The 19444-nt window shown below is 43.4% G+C and overlaps 1 protein-coding gene across 2 annotated transcripts in view; it reads right to left on the bottom strand.

Moving 5' to 3' along the window:
• Nucleotides 1-19444, bottom strand: part of DLGAP2 (DLG associated protein 2) — an 800561-nt gene that overhangs the window by 618836 nt on the left and 162281 nt on the right. For both annotated transcript variants that reach the window (XM_086926407.1, XM_086926408.1), the window contains exon 2: nt 19067-19278. In XM_086926407.1, coding sequence (XP_086782533.1) covers nt 19067-19278 — 212 coding nt within the window. The remainder of the gene's footprint in view (nt 1-19066; nt 19279-19444) is intronic.

Raw genomic sequence — 19444 nt, 5'->3', positions numbered from 1 at the left:
ACTACCACCAATATGTTTTGTATTGCCTCTAAGACTGTTCCTAAGGTCTGCAAATTAAGGCCTTCTGCCATTCTGTTCAGGTGCAAGTATAAAACGTGGGCACTTCACTCTGTCAAGGAGTTCTCTTACCACCAGACTTGCACAGGAACAGAAGTCGATTAATTCCCAACTCCCTCCACAGGATCCCTCAGAGACCGGTATTAAACTTGACCCTCAGTGACCCCACAGGGGGAAGGGGGAGTGGATAAAATAAGAAAAAACACAGAAGAGACTGCAATAGAATTGTTCTTGCTGCTTCTCTTGTTCAGTCCGTTCCGCAGACCCAACTTCGGAGAAACCTTAAATTACCCAAAAGAAAGATTAGTAAACCACCGTACTACTCTATATTCTAACTCTACTATATCTCGCTGTTTTTACCTAAGATTCCAGTAAACTTGCTCCTCTTCTTATTTCAAGTCTCAATAGCCTTTTGACCTCTTCTGGTGAGATATGCATAAAGAACAAGACAGTGCTTACTATGTTATTAGTTCCTATTACTTAATTTATTTATTTGTTAGTTTAATGCCTTAGTTACTTACCATCTCAACTTCTTTAATTGGTTTTGACTTTCTCCAGAAGTAGTTCTTTGTGAATTTTACTAACCTATACAAAGTACCTAGTACCTGCTCTACACTACCTAATGATAATTCTATTTGTATGCTAACCCTATTCTATTTGTAAACTAATGTGTGCAAACTCTAATGTGACTCCTTCTCTATGAGTATGCCTATTCATTCTCTCACAGGCTCACAGGCGTTGATATCTCTAGTAAGTAGTTCTAAACTTGGTTGATCCTCAAACATTTACTGTGTAAATTGCATTCTCTAATATCGGTTTTCAATGGTTTGTTAACTCTAATGCACTTATCTCTTCTTCTTTTCCTTGCAGGAGATGTGTCGTCGGTGGAGGCCTCTTGATATTAATTATGTCGAAGGTAAGTGAAGATTAACTGCAGCAGAGAAACCGGAATCTGTCCTTGGCTTCTAAACGGATAGTTCTTTCACCATCATTAATATATTTAAACGCGGTAAGATTTCTACCCGTTTTAGCAACTAATACAGGAAACCGCAGGGAGCACGAAAGGCCACAACCGGCTTCGCTAATTCTTTCAGTGAAGTGCGCAATTAATCTTGATTGCGCGCTTCACCTGGAATCACTGATCCTGTGAACAAGCTGGAAACTAGACCACCTTTTCACGAACAGCGTTGGCTGCCATCTTGGAGTTCCACTCGTGGCTCCAATAGCTCCATCCATTACTTTGGGGGCATTTTCCCTTACCAGACCAATTTGGTTTATCTGATGTGGCAGAAATTACATGTCTCGTTTGCTTAAGAGTTCTGACAATAAGCCCCTTACAGAGTGGTATACCATTATACTCAGGGACTGTAAACTACATGTTACTAGTGGGCCTGTGGCTCTTATTGTGCCACCCATTTAAGTAGCCCCCTAAAACATGTCCCAGGTCTACTATTGCAGCCTGAATACAGCTTGAAACTGCTAAATCAACTTGGAAATATAACCCCCTTGCCAAGTCTCAAACTCCACTTTTTATGCTGGTAAGTCACTCCTAAGGTAGGCCCTAGGTAGCCCAACTAAATAGGCTGCGCTCTGCCTTCACACCAAGGACTTGCTACCCCTACATTGTTCATGCAGCCAGCGTGGAGCCAGGGCAGGGTATGCAGGAACTGTCATGCACTTCAAAAGGAGCTGTTTAGAAACTTCTCTTACTTCAAAGAAGGAACCAGAAATAAAAATAGGACCATTCGACCCACTCTTTGGTTCACATTCTAGACCTGTGGAAGGACTCTCAATGGACTGCCTACTACTGTGGTCTGCTGTGTTCTGAACAAGACTGTTTTGATGCACCTGGAAGCACTGCTCTTCTGCCTGGAGCATGCCTTGAACCCTCAGAGGCATGTCCGGCTGCTTGAGCCCTGTTCTACTGTTTGAACCCTGTACTCTCAGAGTGACTCCATGGGCTGGCCACCTAATGAGAGCCTGAGGTACAGAATAGGTTTCAACCCTCTTAAAACCACACCTGGACCCAAGTCTGACGGCATCCTAACCCTCCAGGTATTGCCAATCCAGGCCTGGACCCTTGGTTGTGGTGTTGAAGGTGCCCAGATGGCCAAAATCCAGATCTTGGTACTTAGGTCAGTTTTGGCTAAAAACTGCTTTGAGAACTGAGAGGAGACCGAGATTGACCTGCTTGTCTATCCGCTCATGGTCCATCGCCGGTATGCCTGAATTTGTGGAAGCTCATGTTATGTTCTTCGTCCAAGAAACAAATCCTTTTCAGAGTTCCTTTGCTAAAGGGGTAGTGGGCCTCATAGAACTATCATCAGCTACTACCTCCAACCTCATCCCACTGGAGAATTTTGACTTCAAAAAAGTCTAAACAAACAAATCTTTGCAGTGACTTCATCCAGTGGCTCTCCAGTGACAATGCGTTCTCCTCTGACACAGCCTCCAGCCTTGTCCACCTAAACTTTACCTTCTCCGAATATTTTTCTTCAAAATGTCTTCTAAGACCAAAGGTAAGCGCCCAATCCACTCTTTGTATCTGACTTACACTCCTTCTCAGTCAGCCATATTTTTCAACTTTGACCTAGTCCCGCATTACTGGATGTTCACAGTTAGTGCTTTAATATTTTAAGCACTAATTTTTACCTTAAACTCTAAAAATTCATAACTCTGGATCTACTGATTTGATTTTTGTGATTTTGTGTCACATCATTTATTAAGAATCATTCTATTTTTCTGAATTGATGTGGGATTTTTCTTGAGGTGCACTTTTACTTTATTGCTGTTTGTGTGCAGCATAAGTACTTTTCACATTTCCTCTTAAGTTAAGCTTTACTGATTTTGTGCCAAGCTACCAAACAGTTCAGAACTGATTAATTTAGTGACTTTTGTGGTTTACCCTGACAGGTACTATTGGTTCAACAGGAATAACACCGTCTCACCCACCAATCCAATTTCTCTCACTTATCATAATGTAAAGATTTATCCCATATGACACAAACTATGCCTCTATAACATAAACCACTATCAGGGCACATTCTTTCATAAGGCCAGTTGTACTAAGGTTCCTGTGTGCATTTCTTCAATAATGACTCCATAGGAATTGCTAGTTAAGAAATGCAAAAGGATATGTACAAAATGTGCACTTCCCTAATAGCGATTAGGAATCGCTATTAGGAAATTGCAAATAGGAAATACCATTGCATTTCTGCCTATGGACGAACTAGGGAATGGTTAGCATTTCTTAAATTTGTATTTCCTAATAGGAAATCACTATTTAAGAAATGAAACGCGAAAAGTGTCTCTGAGCTTAAGGCCCCCCTGGAGGCCCCATGAATTACCTAGTGCACATATGTCCTAAGGGCAAATGTGCGCTTCATGTCACTGTCAGTCCTGGCCCTTTGACAGGTTTATACCCAAACTTTTAATATCAGTTAAAGGTGCGAAACATGTTGACAAACCACTGAGGGAGAGACCTGCGATAGATCCCCCTCGCATGACTATTGGATACTTTCCTACCTAGTCGTTACATACTGACTACTAGTTTTCCTTTTAAACCTCTAGGGTTGCACTTGCCTGTTATAGGGTTTTTTCAATGAAAGGGCTGTCCATCCATTAAAGGATAGCTTGCGACCTCCCCTATCAGTTTTAACCCCCAATCATATATCACTACTCCACGACACTGATTGCCTCACTTGCACTCATCATACAGCAGCCTCTCCAAAAGATCTGCCAAAGTGAGCCTTCAGGGGAGCCGTACGGCATTGCAGCACTGGCCTGATAAGGAGCACCGTCCTATGATGAAGCATGACATCCCCTAGCGGGAGTGTGAGGGTAACATAAGGTAGTCCTGCTGACTGTCTCCATGATGTTGGTCCAGGCACTCTCTTCCTCTTGAGGGAGCCTTTCCTCTTTTCTCAGGAAGAGTAGCCCATTTTTGAGTCTTTACTTATTTTTCACAACAGCAGGTGTGCAGTGTTTTTACCTCCATGGAACCGTCAGCAGATGCTGGACTCTAAATACAGCAGATGGAATACTGGATTTTCAACAGATTGTCAGTTACAATCTTCACAAACACTGACAGAAGGTGGGGATATTGAAGGTGTGTGGTGTTCGGATGGCAGGTATTTATCTGTCATGTCACCGCACTCTTAATGCAGGAGACCTTCTTTTATAGCAGATGACTGATAAATCATTGATATTTGACGATTCATCGACATCAGCTATACTCTAAATAAGCCCCTAAACCATGACACAGAGCTGATAGGTTGCTAAAAACATACCTCAATCTGTTGAGCCACAGCTAGGGCACAAAGAGAGCCATCTCAGCATTAAAATGACCAAGTATTTGCATTGAATAAGATGAACATGCAAAGGTGTGAACATAGCAGAGCATTACATTATCATTTGAATGTGAGTATTCCTCCTATTCTTGACTGACTAATAAATGCTGTGACATTAGGAAAGTTCATTAGTTTAAGGACAAGAGTAAGAAATTACAACCGCCTTTTGAAATACTGTCTCTTACATTTTGTTTCAGTAGAAGGAGTTCATTTAACTATATTTATTCTGAGTTATGATATCAAAGCACATGTTAGAGCAAATATTAGTAGGATGGTCATATAACTTCCAACAGCTTCAAATATGATCCATATTTTTATGCAAAATGGGTAACGGTTTTCAATTCCTTCTACTGTATTCGGTGACTGTCACCTTAGCCAAGGTGGCAAGCACAGCTACATACCATCATTAAGTAATTAGCATTCCTGAAAAATGCCGATGAGTATTGAGATGATAATCTTATACCATCACTGATGTTAAGTGGAATCCTTGTGTATGATTCTTAGAAAGGGGCGACAAGTCCGACTAAGACATTCTCAGATTATCACAGTCAGAGCTTTGCAGTGCAAGCGCTTGCTCATATTTGTAATGAATTTATTATAACTTTCAACTTTATGTATACCATAGAAAAATAAGACTAATAACTATAATTCAGTTTGGCTTGCCTGCTTGATATTTGGTTTTGACCTCCAGATGTTTCTGGACGTTAATACATGGTTTAGAAGAACGACTGAAATTACAGGGAGTAAAAACAACAAACACGCTGGAGAGTTTGTCTGAATAGCTTGCTGATTGCAAGCAAAATCAAAGTGTTCAAGACGACCCTTCAAGTTTGAGGCAACACATGCACATGACAGTACAGTTACATTTAAATATTCAGTTTGCAAAAATATAACATTTAATAGTTTGTATCAATATAAAATAAATCATATATCACATTATGATAAGCATATGGAAAATAACCATCAACTATATGTAGTCAAAAAGTGATTGGATGCTATTCCAGATCAATGAAGGTGCCATATTGAGAGAGGAGTTTGAGCTTTAGTCTGTCAATGGAGAGGTCATGAAAGGACAATACATAAGTTGGACCAAATGCCATACAGCACATAACACCATAGCTTAGCGCACTTCTTGAACAATAACAACCGTTGAAAGTCAATACATTTGCAGCTCCTAACAATAAAAGGTTAATCTCTTCTCCATCCGATCAGATAAGTATGTAAAGCAGAAACTACTCTGAATATGCAGAATGTTAAGAACCACATTACTGTGTGCATTAAGGTACCTAACTCATCCCACAAAGAAAACTCTTTCAGTCTATAGATCTTCCTATAAAGCTCCCTAACAAAAAGGGTATGGAAAAAGTTCTGTTCTCACTCTTCTATAGTTTTCTTGTATCATGATAAGTTAACAAAAATCGATAATGCTGAGCATCCTTAGGCATTTCCCTCACCAAGATTTGACTAAAACCAGGGTATCAGGTCATACTGGTCAAAGGGCTTTGACAATCTTTGGTATTCTGTTAGTACCTTCTAGACCCAATAGCGTGCTGCTTCTCAACAAAGGCATTATATTAGTCATTCTAAATATTTAAACTTCTGTGGAACTCCAGTGAATCCCTAACAGAAGTCGGGCACCTTGACCAAACCAATTTCTATGATTTCACTGTGAAAACAGCACACGATAATTCTCAAAAAGGCACATTAAGCAAAGATTCAAGATGTAAAATATGTAATTAAACTCACAAACAGAAAAATTACAAATATCTAAAACGTTATTTGAATGGAAAGGTTGGAGCTTTTCAAAATGTGCCTTAATTTCTAAATGACAAAGAGATATGTTACGCTCTAGCACATCCCTTAATGCTTTTTAGTCCTATTACATGCTCTCTTTTTGTCAAAGTATGCAATTGCTTTAATTGAGGCTGCCAAACCTCCATACTAGATTCTATTTGCTGTACTTGCACTGGTCCCAGAAGTAAACCAAGCTTAATTTTTAGCCACCAATTTCCAATTCATATATATATATCTTACCAAGGAGAGAATAGTTCTTGGTAACTATTGAACATGACAACCCTGTCCCATCAGGGATTGTGGAAACAGTGCTGTACTTTTTGCTCAGTCACTCGTGCTCCCATTGTCTCAGAGAGAGATACACAGAATAAACAGTGGGGATGTTTTCAATAAGCATTTATTGAGCAGTGTCATTCTAGTGTAAACTAGGTGTGCTGAAACAACCATAAAACAGAAACAGATATAAATGATTATAAGCACCAATAGAGTAAATGGGTAGTATATTCCTACCATAGTGCTAAACAATGAATACAGGCAGGTATATAAATACATGACAGTAAGAATGCATACTTCTACAATGCAGCCCTAACCAGATGTACCTAAGTGTACATAGCATGTATGTAGGTGTAGAGCCAAAAATCTCCCTAGGATGAAGCCAACCCCATTAACGTGAAGTGAGAGACTGTGGGACCCCGTCTGTGTTTCGAGATGGACACCCCGCGTGGGATGGAAGACCACTGCAAGCTGGAGTGTCTGCATGCAGGAACCTCAGCGTCTCGAGTCAGTGTGTGAGCATGAATGTTTTACTCCTCTTCCTGCCCTGGCAAAGATATGGGGCTTGATTCAAAGAACTAACTTAAGACAAAATCCTAAACTTACTTCCATTTTGGCATTCACAGAAGGCACTTACTCATTTTGGTATTCATAGAAGGCGCTTACTCATTTCGGTATTCACAGAAGTTAGGAGTCCTAACTTTAGGACTCTTAAATGCCTTCTGTGAATATCGAAAGTCTTAAAGTTAGGATTTTTCTTAATTTAGTAGTAGTAAAGTTAGGACTCCTAACTTTAGGACTCCTAAATGCCTTCTGTGAATACCGAAAGTCCTAAAATTAGGATTTTTCTCAATTTAGTAGTAGTAAAGTTAGGACTCCTAACTTTCGGACTCCTAAATGCCTTCTGTGAATACCGAAAGTCTTAAAATTAGGATTTTTCTCAATTTAGTAGTAGTAAAGTTAGGACTCCTACCTTTTGGACTCCTAAATGCCTTCTGTGAATACCAAAAGTCTTAAAGTTAGGATTTTTCTCAATTTAGTAGTAGTAAAGTTAGGACTCCTAACTTTCGGACTCCTAAATGCCTTCTGTGAATACCAAAAGTCTTAAAATTAGGATTTTCCCAACTTTACTACTACTAAACTGAGAAAAATCCTAATTTTAAGGCTTTCGGTATTCACAGTAGGCATTTAGTAGTCCTAAAGTTAGGAGTCCTAACTTTACTACTAGTAAACTGAGAAAAATCCTAACTTTATGACTTTCGGTATTCACAGAAGGCATTTAGGAGTCCCAAAGTTAGGACTCCTAACTTCTGTGAATACTGAAATGAGTAAGTGTCTTCTTTGTATACCAAAATGAGTCAGTGCCTTCTGTGAATACGAAAATGGTAGTAAGTTTAGGATTTTGTCTTAAGTTAGTTCTGTGAATCGTGCCCATGTTGTATATATACCCAAAAGGTACCCTTAGGGAATTCTACCTTGCTGTGCCATGTCGGTCGAGGATGATGGAAGGGATGACCCATATACTTACAGCCAGATTCATGAAAACCATATTCTGTGAATTCTAAATTGCGATTAATACCGAATCGCAATTTAGAATTCGCATAATGGGATTCATGTAAAAGTGCAAGAAAATATAGTGATTCGCATTCGGCCACAAAAGCCGATAGCAATTTCTCCGAAATCGCAGAAAAAAACGTTAAATCGGACAAATCCCGTGTTGAAATTGCAATCTCGCTATTAGCGAGATCGCAAACACGGGAAGTCGCATTTCGAGCACTGTGATGACATCACAACCAAGAAGCAGGCAGTTCCCTCCCTCATTCTGAATACTGAGGCTGATTTGGAAGCAGCACTGCTCAGAGCTCCACTCCAACCACCTCCAGTTATTGTATTTGGATACTCCAGACTGCAGCTATGTCACAGGAAGCAGCAGGGCCGAGTGCCACAGGGAGAAAGCGTAAAATAAAATTCTCCGAACAGGAGCTGGAACATCTCATCGAGGGAGTCTGTAAAGACCATGATAGACTGTTCGGGAAGGACTCGAGGAGGGTGCCAGAGGCCGAGAAACGGCGACTGTGGTTGCGCATCCGCGCAAAAGTGAACTCTGTTGGAGTCACCCAGAGATCAATTGACGATCTCAAAAAGAGGTGGTACCAAGGAGAGGGTTGCCGAGAAGCTGGGTGAGCGCCTTGCAACAGGAGGGGAAGAGCCAACAGACCCTCCCAACAACCCATTGGAGGATCTTGTTGAAGACACATTGCAACCTGAGGCATGCATGGGGGTAACCCGGCTGGACTCCTCCCGACCCACCCAAGACAGCCAAGGTAAGTGCCATGCGACTGCGACCCTGTCCCCTAACAATGGCCATGACCCTAGAGCTACCCATAAGAAACCCCAGTCATGCAGCCCATGCACTCCAGAATATCCCTATTGCATTGTGGGACATGTAGTCTGACCACAATTTACAAACAGTCCCATACAGCCAGACATGTCCTAATGAAGTCAATTCAACAGCCAGTCAGGGAATGGTATCCTGCATGCATGTAGCAACCTTCCATGTGAAAGATACATGTAATTAATCAACGTCCACTTTCCATCACAGGTGGCGCTGATAACACCAGCAGCGACAGTGAGGGGCTGAAAATTGATGAAACCCATGAGGATTCTGAGGGTGAGAAAGATACATCCACACAACCAGGTCCATCTGGCCAAGCACCAGTGCCAGAAGCCGTACCACCACCTGCAACGCCAGCTACAACAGGCGCACCACCATCAGCAGCTGTGAGACCCATGACGGTGGCATCGGCAACACCAGCAGCCGCCAGGCCACCAACACAACGCACACCTACTGTGCCCACCCAGTCCAGCGGACAGGTCATGGAGTGGCGCCAAAGTACACCACGCACCGGCAGGAGGGGGGTGACAGTGCGTGTGCCAGGGCTCTCAATAGAGTGCCGCATGCTGCGCGTCCACCAACTACAGGCACGACACCTTGCAGCAATACATCTGCAGCTGCACAATACAGGCAGGAATGTTGGCCAGCTGTCCGACCGGATGGACCGAATGACCACAGCTGTGGAGGCAAACACTGCGGCCATGCTTAGCCAACGAGACCTCACCCGCCGCTGCCACCGCCAGCTCCTCACACGCCTCATGGCGTACACGCGCTCCAATTATTTGATTGGCAACGCAACTTCCCAGCTGTCCCGTAGATCATTGGCCATGCAACTCCAGATGGTCCAATGCTGTCAGGACGTGGCACGGGCACTCGAGCAGGTAACCACTGCTGTTCAGGCTCTGCAGCCAACTGCCCACGGCCATGCAGGAGGGGATGACACAAGTGAGGCAACATCTAGCCACAGCAGCCTGTCTTTGTCACAGGTTGGTGTTCCACGCCGCAGCAGCAGGCCCACTGCGGCATCACGTGCTCAGCCGGAGGAAGAGGTCGAGAGGCGACTGGGAGCTTCGTGCCGGAGGCGCCAATGACATTAATGCTCATAGGGCAGGGACATGCTGATGACATAAGCATGCCCACTACAAAATCTGGAGTTGTATGACGCAATACACCTCAAATGTTACAGTTTGAAATAATGCAATATTATTGTGCAACCAACAATAATATTTATTCAATAATAGTACATCAGACTCATGTCATTATTTCCATTATCATGCATGAGTGAAGTGTTGGGTGAGGGGAGTGGGTGCACTAGAAACAGTTCATTGTGATTTGGTTGCGCCGTCTGTGTCCTTCAGCAGGATTTTCCCAGGGTGCATGACGCGCATGTGCAGGTGGGCGGTGGTCCCCTTCCGACTCACTGCCAGATATCTCTACAGGTATCCTGCGCTTGGTAGCAATGTTGTGGAGGATTGCACACACAGCCACGATGCGGCAGCAGACCTCTGGCTCGTATTTGATGGCCCCACCAGTCTTGTGCAGTATGCGGAATCTGCTCTTCAAAAGCCCAAATGTCCTCTCAATGCAATTTCTTGTGTGTATGTGTGCTACATTGTAACACCGTTGCTGTGGTGTTGCAGGGTTGAGGTATGGGGTGAGGAGATACTCACGGAGAGCGTAGCCGCTGTCACCTGAATGAGAGGAGCAGAGGGTGAGTGCCTGTGCTGCGCAGCTACTTTATCACAGTGTAACATTGTGGGGCATGTGTACTTACCTAGTAAGTGTCCTTCACCAAAGTCTCCCCTGGCCAGTCGTGTGTGAATGCCGCTGTGCCAGAATGTGAAGGAGTCATGTGTGCTCCCCGGGTACTGTGCCACTATGTCCGTGATGATTGTCTTTGCATTGCACACCATCTGGATATTGAGAGAGTGGTAGGACTTGCGGTTGCGATACATGTATTCCGTTTGTGCTGGTGGGCAGATGTGGATGTGGGTACAGTCAATGCATCCTATTATATGTGGAAATTGTGCTACGTTATAAAATTGTAGCTTGGTGTCATTCAAGTCCTGTTGGCTGGTGGGGAATGCGATGTAGTGGTGTAGCCGGTTCAGCATGGCTTCCAGGAAACTTCTTAGGCAGCGGGACATGGTGGGCTGGGATATCCCCCCTGCAACAGCGACTATCCCCTGGAAGCTTCCGGAGTCCAGAAGGTGCAGGCTGCACAATACCTGGACATGTGTGGGCACGGCATTGGTCCTCCTTGTTGGGTGCTGCATCAGGGGGTCTAGGTCCTGGATTAGCTTGATGATCATTGGCCCATTCAGGCGGTACTTAGCGTATATTTGCTCCCTGGTTTGGCCCAGAAGGGTGACCTGCAGGCGGAATATCCGCTCCTTGATCCTACGTCTGTTCCGTGCTGCTCGCTGTAGCCTTCGCCGCCTGACCACCATGTAGAGTCCTGGCATTGTGAGAGTCCTAATGCTCCAGCTGCATGTCCTTAAGTGTGTTTGGTCAGGCCTGCACCTATTGGTACTTAGTAAATGTTTTTTTATACTTATTTTTTTTTCCTTACTGGTAACCACCTGGTTTGGGTTCTCCTTAAATTGCGCGTCGCAAATAGCGATTTTCGGGATTTTTGCATTTTGCGATTTTTCATGAATAGCGATTGCGATTTTTTTGCGATTTCGCAGATTAATTCGAAGATTCAATGGTTTCTCTCAAATTCAGATTCGCTAATGGGCTTCTTCCAGGATTCTGCGATTTTATTTGCGGTATTGCAATTTTTCATTTGCGAATTCGCAATTTTTGGAATTACACTGTCATGAATTCCTTCTCATCAAATTGCGATCGCAATTGCTTTTTCGCAGCTATTGCGATCGCAATTTGGCTTCATGAATCTAGCTGATAGTTATTATACAGAAGATGGTAATCCTGCTGCGATTCTGAGAATCTTCATGTATAATTAATGAGGCTGGTTTTCAGATAAAACCACACTACACTTTATGCAGTGTTTAACTAGGTAAAAGGTCAAAACCAAAACCGTTATGTAGTGTAATGGTATGGTAAATGTAGGTGAAGGGTCAAGAGACTACTCAGGCCTATATTGGGGTACCCTATGAAACATAACTACATCACTGATGGCATCATCCATTAAGTATGTTTTTCAAAAGTTTGTGTTAAGTATATATAATAAACTACTACGTTACTGAAAATACTATAGTTTGTGTCCTAATGATGAGTGATACTATTTCAAACATATATTATGTGAGTGGCTGTGTGACTATGTGTATCCATGTGTGAGTGGGTGTCAGAGTGACTGTATGGGTGTGTGAGTGGCTATATGGGTGAGTGAGTGGCTGTGTGACTAGCTGTATGGGTGAGTAAGTGGCTCTGTGAACTGCTGTATAAGTGAGTATGTGGATGTGTGAGTGGCTGTATGTGTGAGTGAGTGGGTCTGTGAGTGGCTTTACAGGTGGGTGAGTGTCTGTCAGTGGTTATTTCGGTGTGTTATGTGTGTGTGACTGGCTGTATTTGTGAATGAGTGGGTGTTTCAGGCGTATATGGGTGAGTGAGTGGGTATGTGAGAGGCATGTAACGGTTAGTGATGGGGTGTGTGAATGGCTATGTTGATGAGTGACTAGGTGCATAAGTGTTATATGAGTGAGTGGGTGTGAGTGACTGTATGGATGAGTGAGTGAATGTTAGAGTGCCTATATGGGTGAGGTGAGTGTGTGCTTGTGTCACTGACTGTATAGGTGAGTGAGTACATGTGTTAGTATCTGTATGAGTAAGTGAGTAGGGGTGAGTGAATGTATAGGTTAGTGAGTTGGCTGTAGGAGTGGCTGTATGGGTGAGTGAATAGGTGTGTGAGTAGCTGTATTGGTGACTGACTCAGTGTGAGTGGCTGCATGGGTGTATGATTGGGTGTGTAAGTGTCTGCATGTCTAAGTAACTTGATGTGTCAGTGACTGTACTGGTGAGTGAGTTGGTACATGAGTGGCTATATGGGTGAGTCAGTAGTTGTGTGAGGGGCTGTGTAAGTGAGTAAATCTGTGAGGGGCTCTATGGATCAGAGTGGATTTTTTAAATATTTGTCTAGGTCTGTGAATAGGTATGTGAGTGGTTGTGTGGCTAAGTGTGTGGACATGTGAGTGGTTATATGGGTATGTGAATAGTTCTGTGAATGATGTCATCAGTGATGTCATTTGAAATGTCATGATTGATGTCACTGACCATGTCATGAGTGATGTAATATGTGAGGTCATAAGCAGTGCATTGCGGGCTGTAAGTAATAGTTAGCTCAGGTAACAATAACTGCTGAATTTCTCTGGTTTTGTATGAGTGAAATCTGAGCCTAGCTATAACACCCCTGTAACCTTTGTTTATTTCAGTGAATTTCTAAAGTTTTTTTTAATTCTACTCTAGCGTTCCAGTAACATTTCATTTTTTCTGTTGATTTCTTTGCTTTTTAAAAATTCTATTTCTTAAACATAACTTCCCTGTAACCTTTGTTTTTTTTAAGTGCATTTTAGGGGTTTTATTTTTATTTCCTAACTGTAGCCTGTAACTTTTGAGATTGAGTGTGTGACTGAGTGCATGAGTGTCTCAGTAGGTGTGAGTGTCTAAATGGGTGTTTGAGTATCTGTATGGGTCTGGGAGTGACTACATAGTTTTCTCACTGGGTGTGTGAGTGGGCGCATGAGTGTCTGAGGTCAGTGAGTGGGTGTGAGACTCTCCTAGTGGGTCTGTGAGTGGGAGTGGGAGTGTCTAATTGAGTGAATGAGTGAGTGTGTGACTGTGTCAGTGGGTCTGTGAGTGGGTACGTATGGGTAATAGTAGGTTTGCGAGTGAGGTGTCAGTGTCAAAATACATATTTGATTTGGAGCTGAGTGGGTCTGTGAGTGAGTGTGTCATTGTCTCAGTGGGTCTGTGACTGGTTGCATGAGTGTCTGAATGGGTCTGTGAGTGGCTGCAAAGTCTCTGAGATGGTCACGGAGTCTGTGTGGTCAAATGGGGGAAGGGGCAGTGTGACCCCCCTCCCTGGGCCAATTTTGGCCCCAGGGAATACATCCTGTGGGGCCGAGACATATACAAATAAGGTATTCAGACTGATTTCAGCCCCGGGCAATCCATGTTCTGGGGCCTGACCATTAACAAATGCGGGGGGCTATGATTTTGGCCCCAGGGGCCCCATCCCCCAGGGCCCAGCTATTAACAAATGGGGAAAAGGGCCAGGCCCCCATCCCTGGGCTGATTTTGGTCTAGGGGAACCCATCTCCGGGGCTCTGTGTTTTGTTTTCAATAGGGGAGGTGGGCCCCACCCCAGGCGAATTTCAATCCCAGGGACCCTATCCCCTGGGGCCCAGCTATTATCAAATGAGGGAAGGGGCCGGGGGCCTCTCCTCCCTGGCCAATTTGGCCCTGGGAACACCATCCCCAGGATGCAGCCATTTGTAATGGGTTCCCCCAGGGCACCGAATGTTCTATGGGAATGTCGGGTTAGCATCAAAGCCTCCATGGTCCCTGCTAGCTCCCTGCCTCCTGCAGGAGCCATCATCACTTTCACATACTAAAAATGCAGCCTGTGAGTGAAAGTATTCCTACCCTGCCCCCTTCTCTTTTCTTTTTTATGTTTTTGGGGGGACTCGGCTGAAAACAAGTTTCATGATGGCTGCCAACACTTCCTGGTTGAATTGTTAGCAGTCCATCACAATTCAGCACAGGGACTACAGGATACTCAGAGTAGCCAAACAGAGGAATTGCTGAGAGGTCTTTGGAGGCCAAGCCCCCTTTCTCCAATGCTCTATAAATGCTCCTCCTGGTGCACTGCTAGTTGGGAGTGAAGTCCCTTTGGATGCTGAGGGTTCTTGGAGGCCCAGAAGCCCTCCTGCTACCTCCAGTAAGTGAGACACAGCAGGATTTCTGAGAGCTGGTCGGAGGCTCGCCCCCTTTCTCCAACACTCTGCAAACACGACTACTAGTTAAAAAATCATAGAAATTCAAATGAAGGGATGTTATAGTTAGAAAGTAGATTTTAAAAACCATTAAAAATTCACTTTAAAGAAACCAAAGGTTACAGGGTCATTATAGCTAGCTAATATGTTATGTTATTTTAATTTATTTTATAATGCGCACTGCTACCCAACAAGGGTTTCCCAGCGCAAGCCAAAAGAAACTCGAAAAAACATCTGAATTAGCAGTATTGATTGAAAAAACAAGTTTTTAATTGTTTACGAAAGTTAGGAAGCAGCTTCCCCCTCCGCATCGCATCAGGTAAAGAATTTCACATAATGGGCCCCAGCAGAGAGAAGGTGCGACCTCCCATTCTCGACAGTTTAATCCTGGGAATCACAAAAAGCTCCTCTGAAGAAGAGCGAAGTAGTCCCTCTGAAGAAGAGCGAAGTAGTCGCGAAGGATGGTAAGGGCGCACCAGATCTTGTAAGTATTTAGGAGTAGAACCAATCCTAATTCTGAACATATAACACAGGCTTTTCATTTTTTACGATGTTCTACCTTAAGCCAATGCAGTTCTCTCAGAGCATTACCCGTGTTGGACATTCTGGGAAGTCCACATAGCAATCTGGCTGCAGAATTTTCCCCACCTGAAGCTTATGCAATACATCTCTGTTAGACCCCCAAAGAAGAATGTTACCATAATCCAGGCAAGATGTTACAAGTGCCTGGACTACCATCCTTTGGGTATCCACAGGAAGCATCCAAATTATTTTTTTTAACCATTTTAAGATGGTAAAACAGGTGGCTGCAATTTGTACTGCCTGTTGTTTCATTGACAATTTATATAGACTTTTTAGAAAACCTTAGAAATTCACTGAAAATAACAAAGGTTAGGCTTTGATTTCATGTGTACAAAACCAGAGAAATTCAGCAGTTATTATTACCTGAGCTATAACTATAACTTAAGCACTGCTTATGACCTCACATATTACTTCGCTCATGACATGTCAGTGGCAGAATCCTATCCACCCCAAGTAGTATTCCACTTTCTTACTGACTACTTTTGCTTCTTTTGATTTTCATTGGAAACTCCTTTGGATGATTTCTGGTGTATCACTCTCTGCCAGTTGAACTGCTTGCTCTGTTTATATTAGTGATTTGCTAAAGCAACAGATAAAGGGAGAATGTGTGCTAACCTCTGGATCCTCACATAACGTTGAAGACATTTTAACGAAATGGCAAACACGGAATTTGTCATCACTGCATCCATTATACACTGTGCAAAAGCCTCAGCTGGAAATCTTGAAAACCACAACTTACCTCAGAGAATAGATAACACAGTTTCTCTTTCTGTGCTACAGTAAACATAGGCAGTATTGATGATTCTGATACTCAAGCATTCAGTACGAGTAATTGAACAGTCAAATTAGTACAAAGAAACAGAACACAAAGGGCATGGAGGCAGCATGATGATATTTCATGTGTGAGCTGCTGTTATACTATAAAAACGCTATTGGAAATGACCAAGGGCCCCCCAAATGTCAGCTTGGATCTGTCCCTCAGGGCCCTACTGGCTGCGGTCCTCACTGGATTCTCCCATGACATTTTTTGTGCCCCCCCCCCCCCGCAGAGAGGTCTGTCCAGAAAGCAATGGCCAATAGAAGCTGTTGTTAGTGAATAAAAAAAGTAGAAACAGGCTCCATCCTATTAGGTTTTTGTGAATGCCTGGAAATCCAAGAGTACATGCTACAACTGAATCTTCAGTTTTGTAGTTATAAACGGATTGCAAATTGAGACACAAGCCATAGGACCCAATAAAACTTCAAGCGGCTACAGTTGATGTTAAAAATATGGTTCCAGGAAACCTAATTTCGTTATTTCCAGAGAAGTGGCAAACCAACCTGGTACAACTAGCAGTAGTAGCTGCTACCGACCAGGCGGGGTGGGGAGGGGGCCGGAGGGAGGTGAGGCCATTCTAATAAAAAAAATGCTCTTACCTTTTCTCTGCCGATTGTGGCCGCCACCTCTTCATTTTCTGCCCTCCTCTCCACCCGCCAGGAAGCACCCAGCCTGCCAGAATCCCCAAATCAATCATAACCCTGCTTTAGCAGCATTGTTATTGGTCTGAGCGCTGTGGTTCAGAGCTCTGACAGGGGGTGGCAGGCTCTGCATGTTCTCCACCCAGGCTGTATTGTTGGCTGGGTAGAGAACATGCAAAGTGAGCATACGCTTTGGCCGGCCCGAGAAGAACGGTCAATGCGTTATGCACACTTTAGGAGCAGCCACTACTCCTCCCCATGAGACGCACGGGGAGCCCAGTCCAGGCCTGGACTGGGCTCCCCGCTGAATAATAATAATGAACATTATTATCATTTTAGCTGAAGCAGTGGGGGGATACTCCTCCGCCTTAGCTCAGAAGTCGCCCCTGGCAACTAGTGCAATATAACTGGGCAGCAAGTGAAAACTCCTGAATGACTATTTTGAATTATTGAAGAACTGTTGTGCTCATTACAAAATTATACAAAGAGTGCCACCATATGGTGGGCTGTCATAAGTGCCAATGTTGACAATGAAGTTGCCTATCCCTAGCACCGGCAACCATCAGCTCAAACTAAGTCAACAAAGCACTGCGTCAGCTAAACGACTCTCCATCTAACCTCATCAACTCTTCTTGACATTAAATACATCATGTTACCAAAATGCTTCTACTCTCTTGTCAACTTGGGGGGTAAACTGTAATCATAAACTCTCATAGTTCATGTTTAAAAGCAACCAACCCTATGGCAAGGGTTCAAAGCAATATCAGATACTGTGCACCGAATTGGCACAATGTTGTATTTGTAATTGTAAATCCTAAATCCTGAGCAACGGTGTGTGGATTTTTTCAAACACAAATCGTACTTCTGTTTGGGCAAGATCTGTAAATTTGGAGGATTATCCATAGTTATCGGTTCATAGAGAGAGACAACAAACGGGGAGGTTAGAGCTGTGTCAAGCTGCGGAAATGCCTACAAAAAACCAACAACAACAGAATTTTCTGGATATTTGGAAACATTTTTCGACCCTGGAATTAAATGTATATCTACTCCGAAATAAAGTAGGGTCAGGTTTTTGTTTCCAGTGAGTAATGATGTCAAACACTAGAGGTGTAATAGGGACCGATGGAAGAGTTTTGTTCATCTGATGAAATATTTTCCAACTAGAGGAAAAAATGGAACAAAATGTTACTTACCACTAGTAAAACCCTTGTCCTCATGCTTCCACCTGTGAATTGGCCAAAACTCAAACACTATGCCTGGCTACTTTTAGGGTGGTTAGAAAATATTGAAAATTCAACTCCTCCATGAGTAATCTTGAGGATTTTGTGGGTCCTATAAACATTGAATATCACAGGAAGAAACCAAGAATGTCGGGGCATTTTACCAAGCATAAGCGATAATTATCGCTATGCTGGGTTAGCGGCAATAATTTTATCGCGTGCTTCACCTATTTTTATCGCTTAGGAGCCTTGCTATTACCAAGGTTTATCTCCTAAGCGATAAAAATTGGCCGAAATGCATGAATATCGCTGAAAAGTCCGCGATATTCATGCATTACCGAGCTAATGCTCTTAGCCATGTTATCCACCTACCATTGGATAACATGGCTAAGAACTGCTCAGGGCAGGCGTTAGCTTTTGGAGATATTCGCGCTTAGCGCAAATATTTCCAAGAGTTGGTAATCGGAGATAGCGATGTTAGCGACTGTTTTCAGTCGCTAACATCTTGGCACGCCCACTTTGCATGTCATTAACGATAATTATCGCTGACATGCAAAGTGGCCCCCTAAATGCCCGCTATCACCTACAAGCTGTCGCTAACTGATGTTAGCGACAGCTTGGTAATAGGGCGATGAAATTATCGCCGCATTAGCGGGAAAAAGTCCTGCTAATGCGGTGATAGTGACCCTTGGTAATTTGCCCCGTCGTTTTTTAACTTTAAAAAAAAAATACTTCGCAGACCTGTAACAATGAAATGGATGCTGAGTTTTTGAACATTTGGAAGGCTCTTAGCACTTGAATTAATGACATTGATCATCACAGTTTGCTGGTATTAGTGCCTCTGTGATTTTGGTGATATAAATAGAAACAATGCACCAGTATTTCATTATTACTACATACACTACTGAAAAAACACACCAGGTAACACACTGCAGCCCAGGACTAGTCTAGATCAACACTTTGAGCAAAGGTGGAAGCTCTTACTTTTGGAGCTCTCCCACAGGCCTGGGCACCAAGGACTTTAGCAGCGGCTCGGGTCGGGCGGACGCCTTTGGTGATGTTTTGGGACTGGTATCAGAATCTCCGCTTTCCTCGTCTCCCATTGCTTTGATGTAGCTCCCGCTCCGCATTCTCCGGCACGGGATCTCGTCATCCTTATTGCCAGCAGGATACCCTCCCCACTCATCTTGAGGCACCTAGCACATGGAGAAAAAACACACACACATTTTAAAATTCTTCGCAGCCTTGCATGCCCCAACAGCACTCTGACATTCCAGTAGTTAAGCCGAGCACACACCGAGAAATCAGAAAAAATATTTATGGACTATGCTTAAATGCCAAGTTGGTTGATGTTTTTCCTCT

Source organism: Lissotriton vulgaris, chromosome 6, assembly GCF_964263255.1.
Source record: "Lissotriton vulgaris chromosome 6, aLisVul1.2, whole genome shotgun sequence".
Lineage (NCBI taxonomy): Eukaryota > Metazoa > Chordata > Amphibia > Caudata > Salamandridae > Lissotriton > Lissotriton vulgaris.
The sequence above is the reverse complement of the archived record's forward strand: the minus strand, read 5'-3'. Positions and strand labels throughout refer to the sequence as shown.